This window comes from Serpula lacrymans, assembly GCF_000218685.1.
Source record: "Serpula lacrymans var. lacrymans S7.9 unplaced genomic scaffold SERLAscaffold_16, whole genome shotgun sequence".
Taxonomy (NCBI): Eukaryota; Fungi; Basidiomycota; class Agaricomycetes; order Boletales; family Serpulaceae; genus Serpula; species Serpula lacrymans.
Genome location: NW_006763305.1, coordinates 638,822 through 662,522, shown reverse-complemented (window position 1 = coordinate 662,522; position 23,701 = coordinate 638,822). Strand labels below are relative to the sequence as shown.

General features: G+C 46.3%; 9 protein-coding genes across 9 annotated transcripts; 6 read left to right on the top strand and 3 right to left on the bottom strand.

Moving 5' to 3' along the window:
• Positions 1–1,085: 1,085 nt before the first annotated feature.
• On the top strand, positions 1,086–1,868 carry SERLADRAFT_479255 (uncharacterized protein; the record flags this gene model as incomplete). Its single annotated transcript, XM_007323696.2, has 1 exon — positions 1,086–1,868. One exon carries the CDS (start codon positions 1,644–1,646, stop codon positions 1,866–1,868), a length of 225 nt encoding a protein of 74 aa, XP_007323758.1.
• A 2,163-nt stretch (positions 1,869–4,031) lies between these two features.
• Positions 4,032–6,441, top strand: SERLADRAFT_479252 (uncharacterized protein; the record flags this gene model as incomplete). The annotated part of the gene is made up of 4 exons (XM_007323695.1): positions 4,032–4,294; positions 4,351–4,891; positions 4,942–5,644; positions 5,696–6,441. The coding sequence occupies 4 exons, from the start codon at positions 4,054–4,056 to the stop codon at positions 6,116–6,118; spliced, it is 1,908 nt and encodes a 635-aa protein (XP_007323757.1).
• A 607-nt stretch (positions 6,442–7,048) lies between these two features.
• SERLADRAFT_479250 (uncharacterized protein) lies at positions 7,049–8,217 on the bottom strand (the record flags this gene model as incomplete). Its single annotated transcript, XM_007323694.1, has 6 exons — positions 7,049–7,102; positions 7,177–7,477; positions 7,538–7,766; positions 7,874–7,933; positions 8,002–8,053; positions 8,127–8,217. 4 exons carry the CDS (start codon positions 8,184–8,186, stop codon positions 7,663–7,665), a joined length of 276 nt encoding a protein of 91 aa, XP_007323756.1.
• Positions 8,218–8,456: 239 nt separating this feature from the next.
• On the top strand, positions 8,457–10,062 carry SERLADRAFT_479249 (uncharacterized protein; the record flags this gene model as incomplete). Its single annotated transcript, XM_007323693.1, has 8 exons — positions 8,457–8,538; positions 8,597–8,761; positions 8,821–9,141; positions 9,232–9,447; positions 9,511–9,667; positions 9,721–9,906; positions 9,965–9,986; positions 10,048–10,062. 3 exons carry the CDS (start codon positions 8,475–8,477, stop codon positions 8,964–8,966), a joined length of 375 nt encoding a protein of 124 aa, XP_007323755.1.
• A 643-nt stretch (positions 10,063–10,705) lies between these two features.
• On the top strand, positions 10,706–11,415 carry SERLADRAFT_479248 (uncharacterized protein; the record flags this gene model as incomplete). The annotated part of the gene is made up of 5 exons (XM_007323692.1): positions 10,706–10,740; positions 10,808–10,863; positions 10,933–11,188; positions 11,242–11,249; positions 11,304–11,415. 5 exons carry the CDS (start codon positions 10,713–10,715, stop codon positions 11,364–11,366), a joined length of 411 nt encoding a protein of 136 aa, XP_007323754.1.
• A 1,080-nt stretch (positions 11,416–12,495) lies between these two features.
• On the top strand, positions 12,496–13,052 carry SERLADRAFT_402172 (uncharacterized protein; the record flags this gene model as incomplete). Its single annotated transcript, XM_007323691.1, has 2 exons — positions 12,496–12,525; positions 12,582–13,052. The coding sequence occupies one exon, from the start codon at positions 12,631–12,633 to the stop codon at positions 12,862–12,864; it is 234 nt and encodes a 77-aa protein (XP_007323753.1).
• A 184-nt stretch (positions 13,053–13,236) lies between these two features.
• On the bottom strand, positions 13,237–15,521 carry SERLADRAFT_418407 (uncharacterized protein; the record flags this gene model as incomplete). Its single annotated transcript, XM_007323690.1, has 5 exons — positions 13,237–13,523; positions 13,573–13,753; positions 13,818–14,341; positions 14,406–15,086; positions 15,144–15,521. 5 exons carry the CDS (start codon positions 15,399–15,401, stop codon positions 13,359–13,361), a joined length of 1,809 nt encoding a protein of 602 aa, XP_007323752.1.
• Positions 15,522–18,223: 2,702 nt separating this feature from the next.
• SERLADRAFT_479240 (uncharacterized protein) lies at positions 18,224–20,417 on the top strand (the record flags this gene model as incomplete). Its single annotated transcript, XM_007323689.1, has 10 exons — positions 18,224–18,473; positions 18,569–18,598; positions 18,654–18,701; positions 18,758–19,053; positions 19,105–19,372; positions 19,440–19,511; positions 19,562–19,633; positions 19,684–19,796; positions 19,850–19,905; positions 20,072–20,417. The coding sequence occupies 10 exons, from the start codon at positions 18,384–18,386 to the stop codon at positions 20,113–20,115; spliced, it is 1,089 nt and encodes a 362-aa protein (XP_007323751.1).
• A 1,336-nt stretch (positions 20,418–21,753) lies between these two features.
• SERLADRAFT_479237 (uncharacterized protein) lies at positions 21,754–22,648 on the bottom strand (the record flags this gene model as incomplete). Its single annotated transcript, XM_007323688.1, has 2 exons — positions 21,754–22,010; positions 22,074–22,648. The coding sequence occupies 2 exons, from the start codon at positions 22,160–22,162 to the stop codon at positions 21,833–21,835; spliced, it is 267 nt and encodes an 88-aa protein (XP_007323750.1).
• Positions 22,649–23,701: the final 1,053 nt, after the last annotated feature.

Below are 23,701 nucleotides of genomic sequence, written 5' to 3'. Positions count from 1 at the left end.
GATCTGATTTCGGTCTGACCAACTTCCATTTATCCAAGGGTTCTTTGACTGCGGGCGCACGTTGAAGGTGTGTTAGGAGCCAGGGCCTTGTACAATGAAGTCACTGACTCAGTCACTACTGCCCTTCACATTCGAACCGGAGACACCACGGGTTTCAATTGGACTGGTCCGGCTCGGTAGACATGGGCACAACATTTGTACTGGTATGCCCTCTTTATAACCTCTTTTTTGTTTACTTTCGCGGCTTCCATTTTTGCTTTCGTACCTATCACCGTGCAGCTTATCGTACCCAATCCGGCGTAACTTTTAGCCAAATTTCAATTTCCACGTATTTTCTGAAATTACTTCAGCTTCGGGAGTTACATTTTACTACCAATCTTACTAAATAGGGCATAGCAGAGTGCATAGTGGCAACCGGCATACCCAATCAAACGCTCTTGCAAGAAACCTTGAGGTCTTCCAACAAGCATGATTATCAGCCACTGTCAAGGCTGGGGCAATGAAAGATGGCAGGTACGGCCGGAGACCTAGAAAAGCAAGTTTACCCCAAACAATATAATGTGGCTGTGTTCTCCTAGGCACAGCGACATTTTGGACGACGGCTGCTCGATGATCATTGACGTCACCATCCATAACGGGACGCCCGCCCAAGATAATTCGATGATTTGTTTTCAATTCTTGTTACGACGGCCGCATCAAGCAAACGTCTTGTTAGAATATTATTTTCAAGGCCCGAATGTTGGCGATAACAATATGAAACCCAGACAGCAATTTCAGGCGGTCTTAGGTCCTCAGAACGGTCACCACCACATTCTCTGCATCATTCGTATGTCAAATATACGACAGGACAGTTACTGTTTCAAAATGGTCCACGAGCTACCAGCACTGACAGACACAAAAAGGGTTTTTCTTCTATTTTGCCACAGGTCGCACTCTATCGGCGGCTTGTCAGCTTCGGGTGCAAGGTTTCATATCAAGCAGCCTCACACTTTCTGTGCCTTTAAAACCTTGGACCATCCCATGGTATTGTGTTCACAACAAGTAGCATTCCAAGGAGAATTCGGTTGCGTTTGAATTCTGCCAAAGTATGAACGGATCTATTATACTCTGATATTTGTGATCGCCGTGGCCTGTGAGAAGCACGGTATACAATGCTGAAAATCGAACAAGTTGAAGAGTGGAGAATGGGGACGGTGCAGCACGGTACGGTAATTACTCCGCCTTGACAGGAATAATGGATCAGGTCAGCCGCATCTGCGATTAACTTTCTCAATGTATGACACGCTTGACACAAGGACTGTCCCAGCAGTGGAACTTCATAGTACGTGACACCTGACATAGATCATTTGAAACCTTATCAGTCCGTGGTTTGGGGTGCTCGGAAGTCCTAGGACGCGGTGTTGGTATTTTAGATCATTGCTAGTGACCTAAAATCCTCAGGATATAATGAACACAACAGGGCGCTAATGAGATACGTACACGCAAAATGGATGTATATGTGCCGAGGTTGCCTTCGATTGCCTTAAAGGACCGAGCCCTTGGCATTGCACACCCTGTCAGCATCAATACTGTCGGACACGACAGTGTGCTGTGTAGCCGAATACAGAAGCGGGAGAATCGGGTCACTATCAAGTACTTACAGTATGGTATGGTGCTTGCTATCAAAATCAGGGCTTGTTGAGGAAGTTCCTTGCGGTCAGCTCGTAACTTATGCTACGGACTTAGTGGCTCAGCGCTCAGCGCTGTTGCGCATCCGTTATAGCTGTAACCCAGGGATACTGCATCTGCCGCCGCATCAACCACATAAGAAGCCTCCGCAACAGTGTTGCTGCTACTCACCCGAGATAACCAAACCCAGCAAGCAGTAGTAGCTTAGTATAGTTAAGATGCCCACAAGTACCTCGCGAAAATATCTCACCTGCTGCTCCTTTCCGTTCGGGCGATGTCAAAGGAGGAACTATAGGTGCGACAAGCACGAGCCTGTAGATAATCAATAATAATAGTATAATTCGTCGATGATCCTGGTATTACGCACCATTCATCCTCTGTGATTAGTCACGACAGCGAGGGAACTTTTGATGACCTTTTGATACTACCTACTATGTGCTAAGTAGAAACTCACATACCCAAACGGCAACCATGAAACCCACTGGCAAAAAATAGTTCAGGAATAGCTGTGAAAGTTCATACCTTTGGCTCATCACCGCTGGGTACCCATTTGACTTGAAAGTTATCACTCACTGCTACCAAATGTGATACGACACGTACATTGCGAATCAAGTGAAGAGCCACGAACGGATGTAAATAAAAGTACGTGAGACCTCACTGCAAACTTTGAGTGTGCAACTTACCTGATCGTGTCAAAAGAAGACCAATTCACTACTTTACTTGAACTTTCCAAGGTCGATGATGGCGGCGGCGGAGTGCAGACCACTGCGAAACATGTTCTTATTCGTGATTGCGCCATCCCCCTTAGCATGAGACAGGTCACGGAAGGCTAGTTCCGTACCAATGCAGTCATTATACTCCGCTTGAGCGCCAAGCTTCTTCCTGGCAAATACGGAGCAAGCGGAAAGACAGACCACGGACTTTACTTTTACGTGTAGCCTCATGCTCGGAGTGGCAGTCGATCCATAAACGGCAACCTATTCTAAGTATCTATCGACATTTTTCAGTTGTAAATTGGGCAACTTACAATTAAACACCCTTCAAGTTGGACATATCAAGTCCTGTCTTGGCCGTAATTCTCTTCTGGTCCGATTTTTTTGCCGTCGATATCGGAGTGGATGGGTGAGGAACGGCAGCTGAACTGTGTAGGCCTCCTCGTTCCCATTCGAACATATCATCATCTCTGCCTATTGGCCAAGGTACAGGCGGCTAATGGTAGGCCTGCGAGTCTCCGAGTCCACGTGGACTTAGCAGGTGCGCATAATTTATGACGGTAAAGGGCTGTCGTCACGCGTTTGTCACTGTGCTTTTGTCACGGCGTTCTGAGTTTTTGCAAAGTGGCCGCATCAAAATCTGTCAAAGGAGTGTCCGTTTTGGGAACAATTACCGAGATCCCTTAGCAAATAAATAATTTGCAGACAAATTTTCAAAGTTTGATCCTGGCTGGATTTCAATAAGCTGATCCCGCTCAGAAATCTTCCAGAACCCCGTAGAGCAGAGACCATGTGAGGGCAGTGCCACCACACTGATAGGATACAGGTATCGGCACTGCCGTCTTATCTCACACACGAGAGAGACATTGTTATATGTGAAGTATCAGGAGGAGTATCGAGCAAAGGTGAACTGCCGAATGAGCATGTTGCGAAGAGGAGGGAGGAAACAATCAGAAGAAAATCATAAAAGGCAAATTTCATCTTGTTGATAGGATGAGCCTGGCGTTCTGGATTGATGACATTTTTTAGGACATGTTTGAACTGGAAGAGTAAGTATGTGACTCGGGCTCTATGGACTTATTATTACTGGCGGAAGAGAAAATGGAGAGTGAGCTGACGAGCGCACATGCGGTCAGAGTCTACAAGCGGAAGTAGCGGTAGACGAAAAGGGATGTTGGAAGGCAGCGGTAACGCGACAGTGAACATTGACAGGCAGACTGCGACCCGAGATTCGTTGGAGGAAGCCAACCTGGGCCTTGGAAAGGAAACCCGGTGGCGTGGGAGAGCGATAAACAGTTAGCATAACCCAGGAAAGGCAGTCGGATAAGGGTAAGGCTATGGGGAATCCCTGGAAAGTCCCCAGTGGCCATGTGAGTTGCTAAGTTTTAGAGATCAGAGGAACGTAGTCAATCTTAGCAAAAAAATGTCTAAGATCTACGCAGCGCGAGCAGTACGCCTACGAAGCGGGACTGAAGGCGCTGTGTCTTCCAATTCCACCACCAACCCTTACAATCGCGGCTGCTTGACCGTATCCCCTGTTTGTCTCTAAGCGGAATATCCATCCACGTCTTCAATTTTTACTCCTCCATGGAATCCTATCGAGGTCTTTACCTTTTTATATATCATTATGTTCATCTATTGCCTTTCCCTACTTTGAAAAACATTCGGTCAAATGGCTCTTTACACTCCTCCGTCCTTACCTCGAACGCCCTCCTCCTGCACCATGCGCACAACCCTCCCCTCCCTCCCCGCTGAGCTCCTTGCAACTTGGTCTTCATGGCGCCCCCCAAACCCAGCAAACCTCCTAACCCCTCCCATGACTTCCGCCTTACAAAGACTCACACCTCAGTCCCAAGTCACTTCCCTACCTCCTATAACTCACTTTGATCGCCAGCTTTCGGCAATGGCTCCTTGTACGTATCTCAAACACTTCTACACTTGGCTTCTTCATGTTAAAGCTAACTTGCAGTGACGCCACCACTAACCCAAGACGCGTCCACCTGGATAAAGTCCATTCCTACCAGTGAGATGGTCTACCACTCGCCAGACCGGATGAGTGAAGATTCTACCTTGGATCAACCATTTCTGCAGAAACCTCTAATGCGCGAGGATGCTCCTCATCTCATTGACTGGTCTGATTTTTCGCTCAAGCGGTCGGCCCATTTCATCGCGGAGAAGACCTGTGAAATGATATGTTACCTGTGGTTCTCAACATCTTTGTCGGGGACTTCGCAGCGACTTCGTTCGACGTCATTGCAGACTCCATCTCCTCCGTACTCTCCTGAAACACCTTCCCCCACTTCCGCCCTTCAATTCACTGCCTCTACGACGTTTATACAGTTCATGCAAAAAGTGCTCGAGACAACTCAAGTCAGCCAGTCTGTAATCGTTCTGTCTCTACACTACATATATCGCCTCAAGGAACGAAATCGTTTCACCGCCGGACTTGCTGGTAGTGAATTCCGCATAGCCGTCGCCGCTCTCATGATGGCTAATAAATTTCTTGACGAGTAAGTTGCACGCACGCTTCTTGTGACTGTATTTAATTCTTTGTGTACAGTAACACGTATACGAATAAAACGTGGTCAGAGGTGTCGGGCATAGAACTCACAGAAATAAATAAGATGGAGAGGGAATTTTTAGTTGGGATAGATTTCGGGCTGTATGTCGACAACTCGACCTACGAATCCTGGTTGAATTTGTTGAAAGGCTTGGTGATGGCGAAAGAGAGGGATAGTCGGCAATGGCGCAAATCACGAGCACGCTGTAGGCCATCGCGTACGATAAACCCGGTCACATCAGCTCCTCCCGCACGAACATATAGACTGCGATGCCACTCGTCGTCATATCGCGCTCGCTCGACTTCTCCAACTGAGTCGTTCACTTACGCTCGAACTCTTTCGTCGAATCATCACGTGACTGTACCTACTTCCGATTGTTCACCTACGCCTCATCCAGGGTCCAAGCGTTCGGCTGCAGATGCGTTTTCCCCAACATCAGCTTCGTTCCACGAGTTACCGCCTTTGAAGCGCCCGACCGGTATGACGCTACAGATTCCCGAACAGCGTTACTCTGGCGGTGCTAACTCTGCGTCACCACTGGAGTCTTTGCAGTCCTTCGCGAAAATGTCCCTTTCTTCTAATTCGCCACATTCTGCACGCACTGTCCACTCGGCACATGTGTCACCTGTACCACCAGTGGATACCATGCCCCATACATTGGTGGCTGCTTATCGCGCAGAGAGGCCTGTGAACGTTCCTCAGGTACGAGTGCCCTCTATGTTTTCAGTCTAATGATTCTCACGTCTACTTCAGAATCTTTATTATTATTCACTTGCAGGTTCCTCAATAGATAGCGAAGTAGAACATCGACGAAAGGCTAGATTGCGGTGTTATCAGCCACCACCACCACCTTTGACTTATTATCAGCCTCCTCCTCCCGCGTATATGCCGATGGATATTCAATCAGCGTCTGTTAGTCCACATGAAGTCCACATGACCATTTCACATGCCTCTTTGCCCCACTTTCACGATTCAGTCTGGTCTCGCAAATTCGCACCACCGGTCTATACGCAGTCTCCATCAGATGGCCGTCATCATCTTCCTCCTCTCAGAGAAAGTGCCGTTCCTTCGGCCCCATTTGCGAATGCTGGTCCACCCGGTGTACAGTTCTACACTCCTTCTAGTCAACGGGCATCTCCCGTATATCCTTATAATTGGAATACTTGCAGGCGATAATTATTACAGTTCTTGTTAATGCACACATTCATTACTTCTCTGTTCACGTTAACAATTTATCCTCTTTTAATCACCTTTGGCATGCGGTCTCATTACCGTCCATACGCACACTTTCACTCGCTGCATCACGTTATTTCACTGGCATAGACTCTCATCATTCATTGTTGTACTTTTTCCGCATTATTCATTATACGTTTTGATGGTTTTGAGGGGGCCATTCACATATCTTACATACTGTTCAAAATAGTGTAGAAATTTATAGCGCAGGTTACTACGAGTGTGGAATCCCGATCCCACCGTAAATCAGAACAAATCTTCACTTCTCTCTGCTGAACTTAGTAACATCATGATGCGATATAGATTCACAAGGTTCCGATGAAATACTACGCTTGAGGATACTAGTGCCACCGTCGTATGATTTGATGGGGCTATGGCTGGAGCCTTTTTTATTATTTTTTTTTTCGACTTCCGCATCGACATCTTCCCTCAACAAAAAAAGCTTGCGCTGGTTTGACAATCACAAGTCCGGATCCGCGGTTGATCAGTATCTTATATAGTTGACGCACGCTCAGCCATCATTTCACAGAATTGAGGTTCAATGTGGTCCATACAGAGAAGGATTCGGTATCCCCAAAGAGGTTCTCGCTGAAGTAACTTTAGAATTATATGATTCCGAAAATTTAAACCCCTGGGACCTGCGCGCCACGTCAACATATAATACCATACAGGGTTTCGGTTCCAAAAGATCTTAGCTACGAAGCTACGACCTTGTTAGGTGGGTCTTAGTAACGGGACGGGTTAGGAAATCAAAAATACGATATGTGGTCGATTCGATCAGAAGCAGCCTGAAAGTATATATCAATGTTCTAGAGAGCTCAAGTGAGCCTCCAAAACCGCCTTTAGCACTGGTTGTAATGCAAATAGCAATAGCCCGAGCAAGATGCGCGATATCAGCGTGGATGTTGGTGATAGAATGGCGAGGGCCTAGCAATTAGCGAATATAAATATGAGAAGGTTTAGAGAGTCCAGTTGCCTTATCACGATAGTATGGAACGTACGTGAGGTTGAAGCGCCACAGAATCCCTTGCGGAGAAAACTGATGGAATTTTAACGCGTCACTCACCGGTGGATCTCACATACACATGCTGTACATACACGACGTACAGCGTGCAAAATTCTGAATTTGGTGATTCCCAATGTAGTCTACCCCCGTTCATAGAATGTGGGGCGGAAAATAATACAGGATGCAGATGGGCAGTCTATGAGACAATTTGTGAATCACCTATCGACCTGGTTGCACGTCGGAGTACCATCAAGTAGAGCGGCATGATGCGCTGTGCCCTGACCTAATAAACACGCCTAGATTTGGTTGTAAGCACAAGGATGTGATTTCCAGATTCTGGAGCAGACAGGGCCTACTTTGGTATCATGTCATAGACTAAACTAGTCGGAGAAATAGAATCTAAAGATCATGGCTCTGATAGCCAAACTTTGACGAGTAGCAAGGCCCACAGCAGCCAAGTATCCCCTTTGCTGCGCCTGATTCATTCTATACTATCGGTGTGACTGTTCTGTCTGGGCTTCAAACGGGATACATTAGACGAGAAGAAAGCTTGCGTGAAGTAATAACCGGAAAGAGCTCCCGTGACTACATGGAAATAACAAGTTGGTCAATATGGCCATGTAGATAGAATCTCAGAAGGGGTAACTTGAAGCACTGGTCTCAGGAAGGATACAAGGACAGATGCGACTTACAAATACCACAGACTATTGTTTTATTTCTGCCAAAGCCCATGACCTTGGATCCCAACAACGCTGCGAAAGTTATATGAGGCAATTCAGACGATAGCTACCAGGCACACGGTGACAGTAGATGCACTTGCCTCCTGCTAGACCCGACGTCAGACCAGCAAACGCTCCATCCCGCTGAGCTTCCTAAAGATCATGATGCTGCTGTTAGTAAAATGTGATGGCATGTATTTCCAGTGGAAAGGAACGCGATACTGACTCTTCGATTATGTGCTATTACTCCGGCATCAATGGTAGGAACACTCCTTTGTTCGGCCATTCTGAGTTCAGCAAGGTTGTAGTTCCGTTCAAGGTTCCGTTATAGGAGACATTTATTTCACATAATTATTTTTGCAATCCGGCGTTGGGCGCACCCGAGTAAATAAATACGAATTGTTATTACATAAGAAGTATCCGTATCTGCCAAGTGATAATTGAATTACATTTGTAAAATTACAAAATAAAAAAATAATTGAATGTTTCCAAACACGCTCGGTCACGGCGTGACTTTACGCGTTTCTCCTAACTCGCCTAGCTGTCCTCAGCTTACGAGCCGTCGCATCTTACGATGTCTGCTAACAAAAAGCAAACATTGCCGTCAAACCTGCAAGGCATATATGATGAAATAAAGGGTGAACTTTCCCGACAACATCGTGCCATGCTTGATCCGACCATATTCTATGATACTAGATCTCCTGATCAACACAAAACCCAAGCTCAACGATTCGATTACGGATAGCTCCTCCACAGTCGGTGACCTGTATCACATAGCAGCATTGGCGAAATCATTTACGGATCACCGTCCAAAATCAACCAAAGCCTGGAATAAATGGGCAGACGTACTCGATCAGGAAGGTACGTACACGCATATTCTTTGCATACAGTCACAGATAGGAAAATTGTCGAACTAAAAGGTGTCAACCTATGGAACACGTCCGGCTTCTTTCGTCGAGACTCGGAGAACAATAGCAGTGTTATCTTTGCCGCTCGTTTGTCCAAAATTTTCGCGAGAATTGATTTCTTTACTGATCGGGGCGGTGGTTTGGGCGGGGAACAGTGAGATTAGCAGGGTTTCGCCTCATGGAGGCTGGTTTGGAGCCAAAACCTAGTTTCGAAGGTCTTTGAGAAATGCCCCGACCCTACGGGGATATTGCGTATCATGATAAACTAACCTATACCTATAGCGCTACTTCATATGCTTCAAGTCGCAAGTAAGACAGGAGCGACGCTTTCAGGTATGTGATTCTCACTGCACCAGGGTTTTGATGTGCGTATGGCATAGGGCACGAGGCTGATCATTTTTGCTCTCTTATCACGGGTTTCAGAACTGGGAAAGAATGATGTAGCAGCCAGCGTCTTGACATGCGCAGCCAAGGTTGATATATTGACCATTTCATTCTGACTTCGTCATTGGGAATACCAACTGACCATCAGCCTGTAAGTTCGAAGACTCGCTGAGAACTATGAATACGCAAGATGTGGTGCAACAGCAGTCTAAGGCACGTGTCACCACCCTCTATTACTGCAGTAGAATGGAAGCGGTGAGTGTTCGATCAAACCATTGAATATGACTCAGCCGTCTTAACGTCACTTTCTGTACGGAGGCGTGGAGAGAAAAAAACGATGGTCTGGCAACGTTTATGGCAGATAAGATTACAGGTTATCTCCGTGCCTGTTTTGTCACATCATAGCCATCCATACTGAAAACGTGATTGCGGCACAGAAAACGACAAACAGCTTGCCCTTTTATCTCCTCGTGACGTAAGTCTCCTATACAAAACATTATGGATCCGTGAAAGCTCACGGACCATAAGCGGGAAATGCTTGCCTCGAAATTACTCGAAATCGGAAAATCATTCTTGAGAAATTCCTACCAAAGTAGCACAGGTGTAAGAGACATCGCGGTCAAAGCGCTTGATGCTGTTCGTTGGATGCAGAAGGCGTTCTCCGTGGTTGAGCCAATGGATAGCTCGGCCACAGCCGGTATAGCGGAGTTGAAGGTCAGTGATGTGAATGGTTTATTCGAATGCGGCGAACGCACTAAGTCCCTTGAAATAGAGATCAATTCTCAGGAGTCTGGGTGAGCAACCATTTTAGGTATACCAATGCGTATGATCAACACCTCTTTTCCGTTCTCTTAGCCCGCGGGTACTTCCTTTCATCGTCGCAAGACTCGGAGAATTTGAACCGAGCGGAAGCTGCACTAGAAGAAGTTATTTCGTCCATAGACGGTTCCGTTGACCATGTATGTATATCTATCATATCAGCACATTTAATCATAATCCGCATCATGCTTCTAATAGGCAAGCTCCGAGTTTCAGCAGCTTCGATGGATGAGATTGGCCATCGTAAAGCGGCGAAAGGCCGGCGAAACAGCCGTTTTGCAGGGTGAGCTTCCGTTGCCCGTCTCGATTGTTCTACAGTGCGGCGATTGACGAAGATGACCCTTTCATCACATCCCAACATCGCATATAGCGTTACAATCTATCATTGACAACATGTCCTTTTCTGAAACTAATCTAACAGAGTTTGTGCCATCATGATACAGCGTCCGTGGTTTTGCTAACCCGTTCACAAGTATTTTACAGGAACTTCGTACGCTTTCCCAACAGCAGTAAGATTCATTTGGCTTTCCTCGCCCAAACTCTCAGGCAAATACCATTCTAGCGTCTTGGTAACTACCGCGATTCAGCATTGTGTACACCGGGCTTTAGAACATCCCGATGGTTCTGGAGTCCAATTTATTGACAGACTTCTGCTTTCTTTGATTTTTCACTGTTCCAAAGATGAAGATCACAAGAGGGCAATGGCGGATGTAGAAAATTCATTTACGGGTAAGTTGTACTGAAAACATTGCATAGGCTAAACTGCACTTTCTGATGCGGGAGCACAAATCCGTAGAAATTTCCAAAACCGACATTGAAATCACCAAAGTGCCTGCCACTGCATGTCTCACAGTAAGTCGGTCAAATGTGATGCCACATAATGCTGCTTTCAGCGTGTAAGTTTGATTTTTCCATTAATAGCTGATATGGCAATATGGTGATCGCCATTATCATGCCGGGCGATGGAGTGTGGCTGCTGATTGGTTCCTATGTGGCACACATTCAATTTTCAAGAGTCTAGGGTCCGTCAGTTCCTCCAAATGTCTCCGAAAGACCGCTTTGTGCTATCTCCAGTGCAAGGAATATGCCAGAGCAGCAACTATCATACGGCGATGTCACAGCAATGAGGCTACCACCCATTATGTGAAATTGTTGATTAGTGTACACCAAGGTTTGAGCGTTAAAGTGATATATCGAACCGGTTTGACTAACGCCATATGTAGGTCTTGAAGATGAAGGTTCGTCAACAAGGTGCCGAAACGTCGTGTTCAACCATTGACCTGGTAGTTTAGCTATCAAATGTGTTCATGAAATGGTGGCAGCTCCCGGTTTTGACCGGAAGATGCTTCTGTTAGCTACGCAACTATCACGCGATTCTGACATGAAGGCGCTTCTCCTTTCCGTACTGAACGCGCTACTTAGCACGCTGAAATATCGAGAGAACGTGGACACAGTAACGGAAGCCATGACGTTGATTCGATGTATAATCAGACTCATTCTGCAACTCCTCGGACAACCCGGCGCAAATAAGTAAGCGCATCCGTCGTGCGAAGGTACGCCACCATCATTGACTGTTCTAGGCGCCTTCTAGTACAAACATTGCTTGAGCACTTCACAAATGGTAGGTCAATCGAATTCCTTGAGAGCTGACGGATTTGAATGATCTATTTCAGCGAAGACATGGGTAGCAAGCGCATCTGCTGAAAATTCGGCCCTGGTGATCAAAGATATATCGTGGCTATGGCGAACGGCATATAATTGTGCCATCCAAGGCTGTTCCGACTGGCAGGAAGACGAGGAGCAGATACCAGAAATGTTTGACGTCTCGAGACAGGTCGGCCCCATTCCTCTGCCGAGTGCATATGTGCTAACGAAGCTCCTGCCGAACATAGTTATTGGGGCTATTTACCGCTAATTCCTTGGTTGAAGTGGATGCAAATACCCACATGTACACGATCAATGCATCTTTCGCGGCAATAGCGGGCCGGGGTGAGTCTTGAGCGATATTTTGCAAATTTATTCTATGGCTTATTTAGATTTCATAGTGATTTTCACTCGTCAGCGTGCCGCTGAAAGTCTCATACAGGTGAGGACTTTCCTTTCTTGTAAAACTCTCCTAAATGTTACCAGCCGGAGCACCTCCGGGCCCTTGCTACGGAAATAAAGTCATGCAAGCAACGAATCATAAACATCATGGGGAAAATACAATTGCCGGCTGACGATTCCACTCGAGCCCAATCTTTCCTTCACGTTTTGGGTGTTTTCGAGGTTGAAATTTTATGTGGGCTACAGGACTGGATTTCGGTTTCACATATCATCGAGGTGCATTGTTGATCTGATCAGCCCTGGTTGTGGAATGGAAGCTGACCACGATTAGGAGGCCGCTCAGCACGACGCTCCAGTTTTGGAAACCTTTGAGGCAATTGCCGACATATTAGTTCGTTCTCACCTGATCAGCGAGTTTTGTTCATCTGATTGTGATGTAGTGGGGAGACAAGAGTTGCCCGGTCAACGGTGAGTTGATTTGGTTTCACAAAGGGAGTGGGCAGCTGGACTTAGCGCATCCGCAGTTTTGTTCACAGCATTAGAGGTACGAACTTGACGCTTATCGCCTTGCGTATGATGCCTCAAGTATACCAGGCGATTTTGCATGCGTGTCTGGACCACAGGTGCCTATCCGTGGAAAAGTTCTCTCGGTGGTTACGATCAATCTGTACAGTACTCCTTTCACGAAACACTGCGTCAGATAGGACCAAGGCTATTGGATACATGGAACAAGCCGTCGCAGTGCTCGATGAGCATGGCGATCTACACGATGACAGCGGTGACGTACGTGCCCACCATGAACTGTAATCACCCGTATGGTAACGGTCACACTGAAGCTATACCCGATGGATGAACGTCAATGGCTTCTCAGCACGTCTTACAACACCGGCATCGAATGTTTACAGTTCGACATTTACAATATCCGGATGACGTCTGTATTAATGGATTGTTTTCTTTGACAGCGCATCACTGATTGATGAGGCCAAACGTTGGTTTGAATGTTCTACTGTCATTTGCCGTTTTGTCCCCGACGGGAGACGACGTGCGGAGAAAGTAAGGCAAACGTGGCATGTCCAACATTCCCAGAACTTAGCTTTTCATAGATATCTGAAACATACACCGACCTTTTAGCACGGTATGCTAACAGGTAATGTCGTCATTGTTTTTCCCCCCCATTTTATGTCTGCAGAATTACTGTATATTTTGTTGTCTTCGTTCTGCACGGGGGTATGTCCCACACGACTTATGTATAGTAACTGGGCACTAATTAGCACTCTTTTTCTCTCGTAATGTGGAGACGATCAAAGTTGCGTGAAGTCTCTCAGGCTGTATAGTAAAGCACGTCCGCGGTTGTTCCCAACTGCTAGATATTGGCTGGTGGAAGAGAAGTCTATAGCAGTGACATGACCCAACGGAGTGCTTGAGGTCGGCCAATTTCCAAAAGCAGTCAAGGAAGGCAAGTGGATCTGATGGTAGTCTAAGTCGTGTGTGGTTTGAAGAAGTTCTGAAGCTTACCAGACGTAGTTGATCCTTTTTAACGTTGCTGGCTACGGCAAGAAGCTGTGAGTCATGGTTGAAACGAAGCGTTGAAATAGAAGTCGTAATGTTGCCGATAGTCTTCAGGGGCTTTGATCTTTCATCTCCTGGCTGAGAAGTGCCATGGGATCCATAGACATTGACAAGACCACCGGTAGATCTGAAAAAGAAGAAATTTTTAACAGTCAATTCAATCAACACACAACCAAATGAATCAATTTCACCCTATAGCAAGGTAGTTCCCTGCTTTGTCACCGCTCATCAACCGGCTTCCAAAACCACCTTCATCCTGCCACCGTTTTACACATCTCCGTTGCCCGATGTCCCAGACATACACCTGTGAGTCTTCTCCGAGACTCATGAGCTCCCCGCGCCCACCGCGTGCCCACCATATGGACTTGATTGCAGTGTTGGCTTTAAGTTCCCCGGTGACCTGCGCCGTACCTGACCGCCAGTCGACAAGGTGAATATATCCACGCCGACCAGCAACAGCGAGTATGTCGCCTGTTGGATTGAATGCGCACATCTCCATGGTAGCGCCTTGTGCAGTACGGTCGGAGGAGAAAGTGGTTCCCCAGAGTCCCCTCGGAGATCGATGTGACGCACCAGATTGTAGATCGTAAGTGTAATAGAAAGGGCGTGAACCCGTTAATAAAATGGAGGACCCGTCAGGATGGAAGACGGCGTTTGAAAGTGGAAGAGAGGGGATATGGAGTGTCTGCATATGTGGATTCGTGAGGCCATCAATCTAACGTAGTAAGAGGTAAGAGAAGATATTAAAGGCTGCTGAGTTTCACGGTAAGGATACATACATGAAAGAGGCGAAGCCGCCGGTCTGAACTTGCGGTGAGAAGCATTGGCACCTGAGGAGACGGATGGAAGTGTAAGGCTTTAATCTCGCCTTCAGCGGGAGCAGCTTGATTTGCATCACGGAGGCGCTCGATGGACAATGTTCCCTGGGGAAGCTTTCTCGACTTCCTTGTACCGACTATACCTGCAGTGGAATTGAGGATATCAGGAATAAAGTCCTCGAATTCATCACCATCCTCTGACTCGGAACCCGAAACCGACGACCTTCTCCTTTTTGACTTGTGAAGCTTTTGGCGAGCATTAGATGCCCAATCTGGAGTTGGATTGATGCGCTCGTATTGTCTTCGTAGTCTTCTTTCATACTCTCGACCTCCGACGGTGTCATCTGAGGGAGCATCACGCATTTTTCGCAGCCGATTATTAGAAGCGAGGGATATCTGGATGTTAGCATCGTCAGGGTCCATCCAGGCAGGGGCTTTTCGGCCTTTTGACGACAGAGGGTTTTCCGAGGGTGCAAGCTGTCCTTCTGAGAAATCTTGTGGTTGTACTTCTGTGAGCCCAGCATCAGAAACTTCTGCATCATCCGCTTCGTCATCTTGCTCCCTATCTTCATCTTCCTGTTGACTTGTCTGTGAGTCTGGGATACCTCCTGACGGCATAGTACTGTCGTCTACGAAGAAAAGCTACGTGGAAGATCAATCACCTGTCAATATATGCGCGAAAAGATATAGAGAACTCACATCTGAATCCAGCATATTCTCCAGTTCCTTGCCGGCTCCCACATCTTCGAGATCTTCTTCTTCGTCAGAAAACGCTAGCACATCCTTGCCTTTATTCCCCGATGGCTTGTAAGGAACGCCAAAAAGAATGCTCTCCAGACGTCTTTCCTCATCATCTTTACTAGCATCGTCGTCCAATGCTACCTTTGCTCCTAATGGCTGAGCTTGTTCGTCCTGGTTTTTTTCGGTTCTTTGGCGTTTGCGAGCATTTTTGGCCATACGGTAAATGTGATACGTATGTTCCTTTTTTCCTTTGTGTGGTTGCCACTCGAAATGGTAACTTTGAGCTAACTAGCAAATAAATATCCGTTAGTTGATGATATGTGCAAGCTTTAGAACAAAATTGAACAATACCAGTCGGCGAAGGGAAGACAAGGATGTGGCTGTGCAAAGTTTCCATTTTGGTCACCCAGCCAACACCCAAGTTTATAACCACCACTCTCCTTCACCTGTAATCCTCTGATTATTGCCGGTTGTGGCCATTGTAGTCATCAACGTTAAGCAAGGAGAGCGCGCTCGTGAATGCTCGTATGGATCCAAGTTTATCGTGAATTCAGAGGAACATAGCTTCTGGACCGATCGCGACATTCTATAGGTTGGTTGATAACCCAATACGCAAGGATAACAAGCCTTGGGCGAAGTCAGGACACATTTTCAACAATTCTCTTTTCATGGACCTCTGCGATACATTATGTGGTTCCGATCGGTCACCTCTACAGGGAATAACGTATGTATTTGCCGCCTGGGCCTGCATATATGCAAGCTTCAGGTAAGTCGTGTTTACCTCTTATCGCTTTATCTTCAACGTTTTAGTGGTTGCACGTACCGCAGACACAAGCATCCCCATTGTAACGCGCTTTATGGAACCGCTGTGGCACATCCCTCGGGAGACCACTCACCCTATCGTACCATTACCCCCAGATGTGACTGACAGCCTTGCATCATAGCGTCTCCTCAGCATTTTGCATGTCGCCCTCTACCATGTTTCAGATGTTACTTTGAAAGATCATCTCCTTTCAGTGCTCATACTCAAGTCATCGACCCAAGACAAGTACCGATCACTCCTGAGCGTTAAAGTCATCATGTTTTGTTTCGCCGCTGCTGGCGTCCTTCCACTTGTCGAAGTTCTAGATGTAAAAATCTTCGTGCATGTGTCTTGCCTGTGTCGCCCAGAATCATCGGTTGGCTTACGATCTCACCGTCCTGTCAGTGCTTTACTTATGGCTGTCTTTCCCGGACATTGATGTGATGACACGATGATGATCACTCACAAGGCACCGCTAATATCGTATGTTTGGTATCCAGATTAGTTTTTCAATCATGTGCGCTGAAATCGACATTTCCAGCAACTAGCACTAGCAATTGCTATGACTGCGCACTCCCAAAAGGCATATCGACCTGTCATCCCGCGACAATTGTTCGTCGTTCTATTGGCATCCCTGTTGATGTGGGAGTGCCAGTTAGACACCTTGCATTGCAGCGCTCGGCCATGTCCCCGATATCATCTTTGTGCTGATAGTGAGCAACTACTTACATACACTGCATAGGATTGCTGAAGCCGCAACACCCGCTGCCCTGCTCGCGTATATGTTTCCCAGGCAGATTTCATTACCAAGCCGACTCGCCGCAAGGACCTCGCCGCGGCTCCGCATCTGATAAGATTTGTTGTTGTCAATGATCTGATGAACTGCAGGTGCGACAGTGTAAGTTCCTGTCGAGTTCTTGTCACTGCACGTACGACGCCCACTCACTGTGTGTCATCATTAGTTTGGTCTGATTGCAGAGGTCTATGATGATCATCGTGGCGATTCATCCGTGGATTATGATATTCAAACAGCACTCTCGGGTGACGAGTCTGAAACACCGCCACTGCCGCCGCATCTTTACTAGTTAAGAGTTAGAACTTTATTAGGTTGATACAAGGGCCGAATGGATTACCTTTAGTTATGTTGCCGCCCTCATCGGTCTAATGCTCATGTATGCAGACAGGATCCTTGGTCTTGCCACTCGGAGGAATCAAAAGCACAGCCAAAAAGAAGCTGATATCCCGCCCTGTCGCATGGCAGACCACCTGGGTGTCCAAAAGTGTTGTGCTTTGTCAGAGCGCACCTGTTTCTGATGGCCTCCCTCGTAGGTTCTGATGCGGCCTGTCAACCTGACTTACCTGACGGCCCGATTTCATTCCCATGATACTCAACACAATTAGCGCCACCAACACTAGTGGAAGGATGTTGTGGTGATTTCGACGCAATCGCACGAGACTAAAAGTTTCCCGCTGTGAAGGATTAATTTACTTGATATTGGTCCTAAGGGTGGCCTCAAAAATGCACAGGATCTCCACGGTTGTCGAATAGTTGGGCTGTGAGGAACTAGGGACCTTGACTCCCAATATAACTCAACTACTGACTATATGTCATTGTGACATTTCTGCTAATTTGTAGGCGACCGGTAGCATTGTCGCGGAGGAATTGAATATATTCCAACCCTAATTATCGCGCCTTTTTGATGTCGTCGCTGTGTGCATTGTCGAATGTTTCTGTGAAAAAGCATTCGCTCCATGCAGTAACCGGCCGGCCAGTATTGCAAGAAGTACTTCTATACTTTGAACGCAGACGACTACGATCATTGTCACTGAGCTCCCATTTGTATGACATTCCATGAAGGATGTGTCATAAAGTGATGGAATGCGGTGTGTACTAAGCAAGAGATCATGATCGACTTGTGTCTTTCTGCAGATTTGATGCGAATTTGGTTGCTATTTCAGACTACGAGTGAATTATAGCCGACGTTTCGTGATATATTTTTTTCCTCAATTACTCCCAACGACGGGCGCGTGGCACAGCATTCGACGACAGAGTCTCACTTACAGGGCTGGCTTGACCTCGCTATCGTTCTCTTCTCTACCACATTTTCGTTCTCCTGCCTTGCCTTTCTGCATTGCCAACAGCCTGGAGGCTTTGCGTTCTTTGCTCTGTTTCAAAGCTTGTTGTTGATCCTTGTTGTTTCATTGATCACTGCTTCCATCATTCGGCGTCTAATTTGTCAACAGCCTGTGTATTCGGTCCTCAGGTTTTCTCAGTCTTTACCCTCCCCGTCTTTCTCACTTTCCTGGACGCTCAATTGCTTTGCGCGCTTGTATTGGCACATATCCCTTGCCACCCCCTCCTCACACATTTATTCTAGTTCTAGTCGTAGGTCATAATGGGAGCATGTATGTCTTCGGGGGGTATGATAGAGGTGTCGGAGGAAGATAAGAAGAAACATCGAGAGGCTGAGAAATACTTGAGGGAGGTAAGCCTTCACCGACATTAACGCAGTCTCTTTTATGCCTTCTTCAACTATTAATTTGCTCATCATTTGATCGGTACTGACATTCGCTCTCACAGGCTAGAGCAAAGATGTCTTCTCAAGTCAAGGTGTGACTAGCACCAGCTAACTGTATAATGATACCATTCTAATGTCTATTTCCAGGTTTTATTACTTGGATCCGGTGACTCAGGAAAGTCGACAATACTCAAGGTATATTGAAGTTGCGCTCTCTTGGTTGTACCTGACGCTTAACTTCTCATGGCTAGCAAATGCGGCTTATCCATAGGGTGCCGTTCTCGCCAGGGGAAATAGAGTCTTATCGGCAACTTGTCTTCAATAATCTGACTACTGGCATGAACTACCTCTTTGAGGCCATGGAGGATATGGACCTCGAACCATCTGAAGACGTAATGTCCCATGTGGAGCTAGTGAGAAATGCTGTTGATATCCGTGACTGGGAACCTTTCCCAGCAGACTACTTCGAGCCCCTAAGGTGTCTGTGGGACGACCCCAACATACAAAAGGCATATGAACGAGGCAATGAGGCAGCTATCCCAGAAAAGTACGTGGTATTTCACTGTTAAAAGAAGTGGCTCAAGCTCCACACGTATAGCTTGTCATACTTCTACCCGGACCTAGAACGTCTCTTTGAGCCTGCGTATCAACCAACAGAGCAAGATATTGTTCAATGTAGAGCACGCACGATCGGTATAACGGAGACAAACTTCCAGCTTCACGACCATGAAATGCTTATGGTAGATGTCGGCGGTCAAAAGAGCGAGCGGAGAAAATGGATACACTGTTTCCAAGATGTGACAAGTATTCTCTTTTTGGTTAGTCTAAGCGGGTATGATCAATGTTTGGTTGAGGACAAAGATGCGGTAAGTGAACCGCAAGACCTGTAACGGCGTCATGTGATCGATCTGATTTTCTGTTTTGTTCTATCAGAACCAAATGCAAGATGCAATGACCATATGGGATTCCATATGTCATTCGCAATGGTTTAAGCAAACTGCAATTGTACGTAATTTTACTTCTAGATTGGAACGAAATTACACTCGCGATATTAGATTCTATTCCTGAACAAGAACGATCTATTCGAGCGCAAGATAGTTCATTCAGACATCAAGAACTTCTTCCCTGTAAGTTCGATCTACCCAGAATATCGTCCGTTAATCAAAATTTCCACTAGGATTACGAAGGTGAACCAAGCGATGCGAAAGCTGGTCGAGATTATTTCAAGAAGCGCTTCTCAAGGCTCGCTCAGAAGGCTGGACGGTCGAAAGAACGTGAAATATATATACAGTGCGTATTAAGACTATTACGTGTATCAGGAGAGTTTACTTACAGCACTTAAGTGTGACAACTGCGACAGATACGGCAATGTTGCGAGTTGTTATGGCTGCTGTTGAAGGTCTGTCTTCGATATTTCTCACTGTAATGCTCGACTGACTGACGTTGTTTACAGAGTGAGTACCTTTTTCCATTCATCCCCCCACCCAGTCTATCAACTTTTTGACATCCCTGCCAACTGTACGCTCAACTATTGTCCCCGCGCTCTGCTCTCTCTCCTTTCACTAGCATCGTTCTCCGATCAAATCTTGAAGTTGCGGCGCTGATTTAACGTTCTTTTTTTTTGTCTTTTATCTTCCAATTATCATTGCGCGATGCATTGTCAACCTGCACACATCTGCGGCAAATTTATGTCGACCCGTACTACTGCGCGCCGTCTGTCTGGGGTATAAAAAAAACGGAACATCTACTGCTGGCTCGGATTTGCTATTCCTGATAACGTCACTCTCTTGCTTCCCTTTCGTCTTTGGAAACAAATCACATCCTGATATCGCATTTCCTTTGCCTTTCTTCTGACGGAACTCGTAAATCTGCTTCTATCTATGTATTAATGCACTTTCTTGCGGTTCCTTGCATTACCTAGTGCCATCATAAGCAAGAACGTGAGTGTCGTTCATCAATTCAGGCCCTTGAGATTCTTTTCGCATGCGAGCTAATTGTCATGCTTCGGTGTATCTAGATCCGCCATATTATGTTATGAGCGCTTCAGGTTTCAATTAAGCGCCTGAATACATTTTCACGCCGAAACTCCAACGATTTATGATTTCCGTTTTGCATTGTCATCATGTTGCTATTGCTATGGGGAGATATAGGCACAGTACCTCTCTTTCAATGTTTTGATGCTGTGGAATGTCTTTTCTTTCTATTCATTGTATATCTTACGCGTGTTTTAAGCATGGAATTCCGTCCAGCTTCATTAAACTATTCTATCATTTTTTTTCGGATCAATAATACGCATATGGATGTCAGTTCGCCCCTCTGCTCTTGATGAGCCTGCAATTCATCTTCTGTCGCTACACTTCGAAGCTGTTGTGTGGACCCATGCTTTCCCTGTTATATTTTTTGGCTGCTTTCACATGTCGTTCGTATTTATGTCTTCGCAGTATTAGCGTTAGATGCCCGGAAAAAAGATCTAACCAAAAATCCTCCCACCTTATTCGAAACTCTGGAAACTATGGACAGACCAAATTCACGCCGCAAGGTTAAACCTTGAGTCTTGTCCATGGATGTGAGGCATGGGATAGTAACTGTACCGGAGTGCTACTTATATGCCTATGGGACGTATCATGTGCAACCGCATCTTCGTATTCGGCTGCGTATTTGTTACAACGTTCAGGCTGAAATTTTATTAAACGATAAAAATGGTAGCATGGTATACTCTGCAAAAGCCAACTGTCAAACTCGTCAATGCGCCGTGACAAGTCTAGTCCGCCTCAAGGCCAGTAGTAGTACCGATTATGTAGAAGAAGTCAGACTACCCAAGCCGCTATCTACTCACAGCGCCCATTCCTTTTCTGACTTGACCAGAATCCATGATGATGATGATCTCGGCACTGATACCCCCAGGTTGCATTGGGCTGCAATCTGTCGGCAGTTTGTCTCTCGCAGTTGATGCATTGATGATCAGAACCTGTTAGGGCAGTTTGGACTGGTTTTGGACTAGACCTGGACTTTTTCGTCAGTTTGACGCTGAAATTCGGCAAAATTCGTGCTGCACGAGGCTCTCTATCGTCAGCCGAGAGCTGAGACCTCTACAGGCCAGTGATAGATACGAGACGACCTGAGATGACTTGGTGAGCTCGGAAAAAAGTGACATGAATACCATTCTGATCTGAATCATTGCGCGCATCAGGCTAGGCCAAGACCCATCTCGAGGTTTTCATCATCCTGCACAGCCATTTGAAAATTTCGTTTTGCTCTCATATTGGTCTTCATTTCTGTCACCACGAAACCCGGAAACGATAGGACCGCGTTACTACAGAGGATATCTAATATCTCCCTAGGAGACTCCGGACTACCTGGATGCCGTATCTCAACTTTTGGCTTTTGAAAGTAGTATTTTGTGAGTAGTCCTTGTAGCCCGACTCTGGGTGTACTGATTTAATTTCAACGTGGCGGTGAGTTATCTTATCGCGATTTTGAATAATATAGATTTTGGTGATGGGCCTTTTAGGTCTGATATATGAGCTGGCTAAACTCATTCGTCATTTCTTGAAAAGCTCCACTCACGGTATTGGACCTAACTGCAGTACAGAAGTTCTAAATGGCAGCTTTTGAATGCTCGTATTTTGTTCTTCGCAGAAACTCCTGAGAGCCATTGTTAATGCCGAATTACCCTTTGTTTTCCAACCTGCTTCGACGGTGCTATTTCAGCCCTGAGGACCGATACCACAACTTCAACTTCAGATTTCGAGATGGAACTGTCTTCAGAAGTTAACCGCGTAATCTCCTTCAACGAAGAGGCCCACGACAAAGCTGCACATTCTGGATTTACAGCCATTCGTATCTCATTTATTAATCCTCGTGGTGCTCGCCATCCCTTTCATCTCTTCGGATGGTTTCGAAGTCCCAATAGCGTAACGAAGTTCAAGAATCATGTTTTTGCATCGTGAATTTACGAAATTTTTTTGCGGTTCCCCTATTCCAGGCTATCGGACTTGGTCAGTAGTGAAGACTGCTGTACTTGTCACGGTGGACTCAGCACTTGTCACCCGATCCCGATGCAGCGTGCCATCTGGCATGTGCGAGCTATTCATTTGGAAAGTGTCCACTGTACGGGACGTTGTACTAGAACGACTTGATGTAAGGTACTTTGCCCCATATTCTGGTAATCTTGTCTACCTTCGAAGTAATTGTATTAGTAAGGTCATGTGATGTGGCGTGAAAAGAGTGCGAAACGAACATTTCGGATTCACAGTCAACCAATGCGATGTCTGCACGCACTATAGCACGCTGGAATGCCATCCCAGCATCACGTCCAGAAACAAACGAACCAATGGACTCTACTATGAAGGTACTCTTTTGCACCTCGCTGTAGCAGATGCATTCCGTACTACTGCCCTTTTGCTTTGCCTGCATTCCTTCCAGCAACTGCATCCCGATGATAGCGACGACGACGACATCTCGCTTGTCTCAAGGACCCCATCTCCTCCACCTGAGCCCATGAACGTCGACGAGAATCTATCAAAGTATGATGAGTACATTCGAGGGAATTCGCGGGAGGTTATCACGGTTGAGACCAAGATTAAGAACACAAACAAGGGGTTTGCCATGTTGGCGAAACTTGGGTGGACTGAAGGACAGCCACTTGGTTTATCTGGCGATGGTAAGTGGTGTTCCTTTCACTCACGATGTGCCCCATGTAGATCCAGGGTTTGTCTTATGCAGGTCGTGTCGACCCGGTCCCATTTCAAATCAAACGAGACTTGACAGGTTTAGGGAAGATTAATCAGGATGTTAGAATGATAGAGACGACAGTATCTCAACGCCGTGAACTTGATTCCGAGCGACAACAGAAGGAAACAGAGGAACAAAGAAGGCTGCGAGAAGTATGTTCTTATCTTTGCCGTCTTACTCCAAACTCTGGGTGTGGTTGCTAAACATATTTTACAGGACGCGGTTACTCGCCGCGCGAATCTTCAATCAGAGATAAGCAGCACCCTAAAAGCTTTCTACTGCACTCTTTGTGATAAACAATTCCGCAACGTCGCTCAGTATGATGAACACACAAACTCGTATGCCCATCACCATAAAGCACGTTTCAAGGACATGCAAGCAAGCCAGCGTATAGTTCCAAAGGAGGAAGTAGAGAAAAGGAAGGAAAAAGAACGAAAGAGAGAAGAAAAGGAACTCAGGAA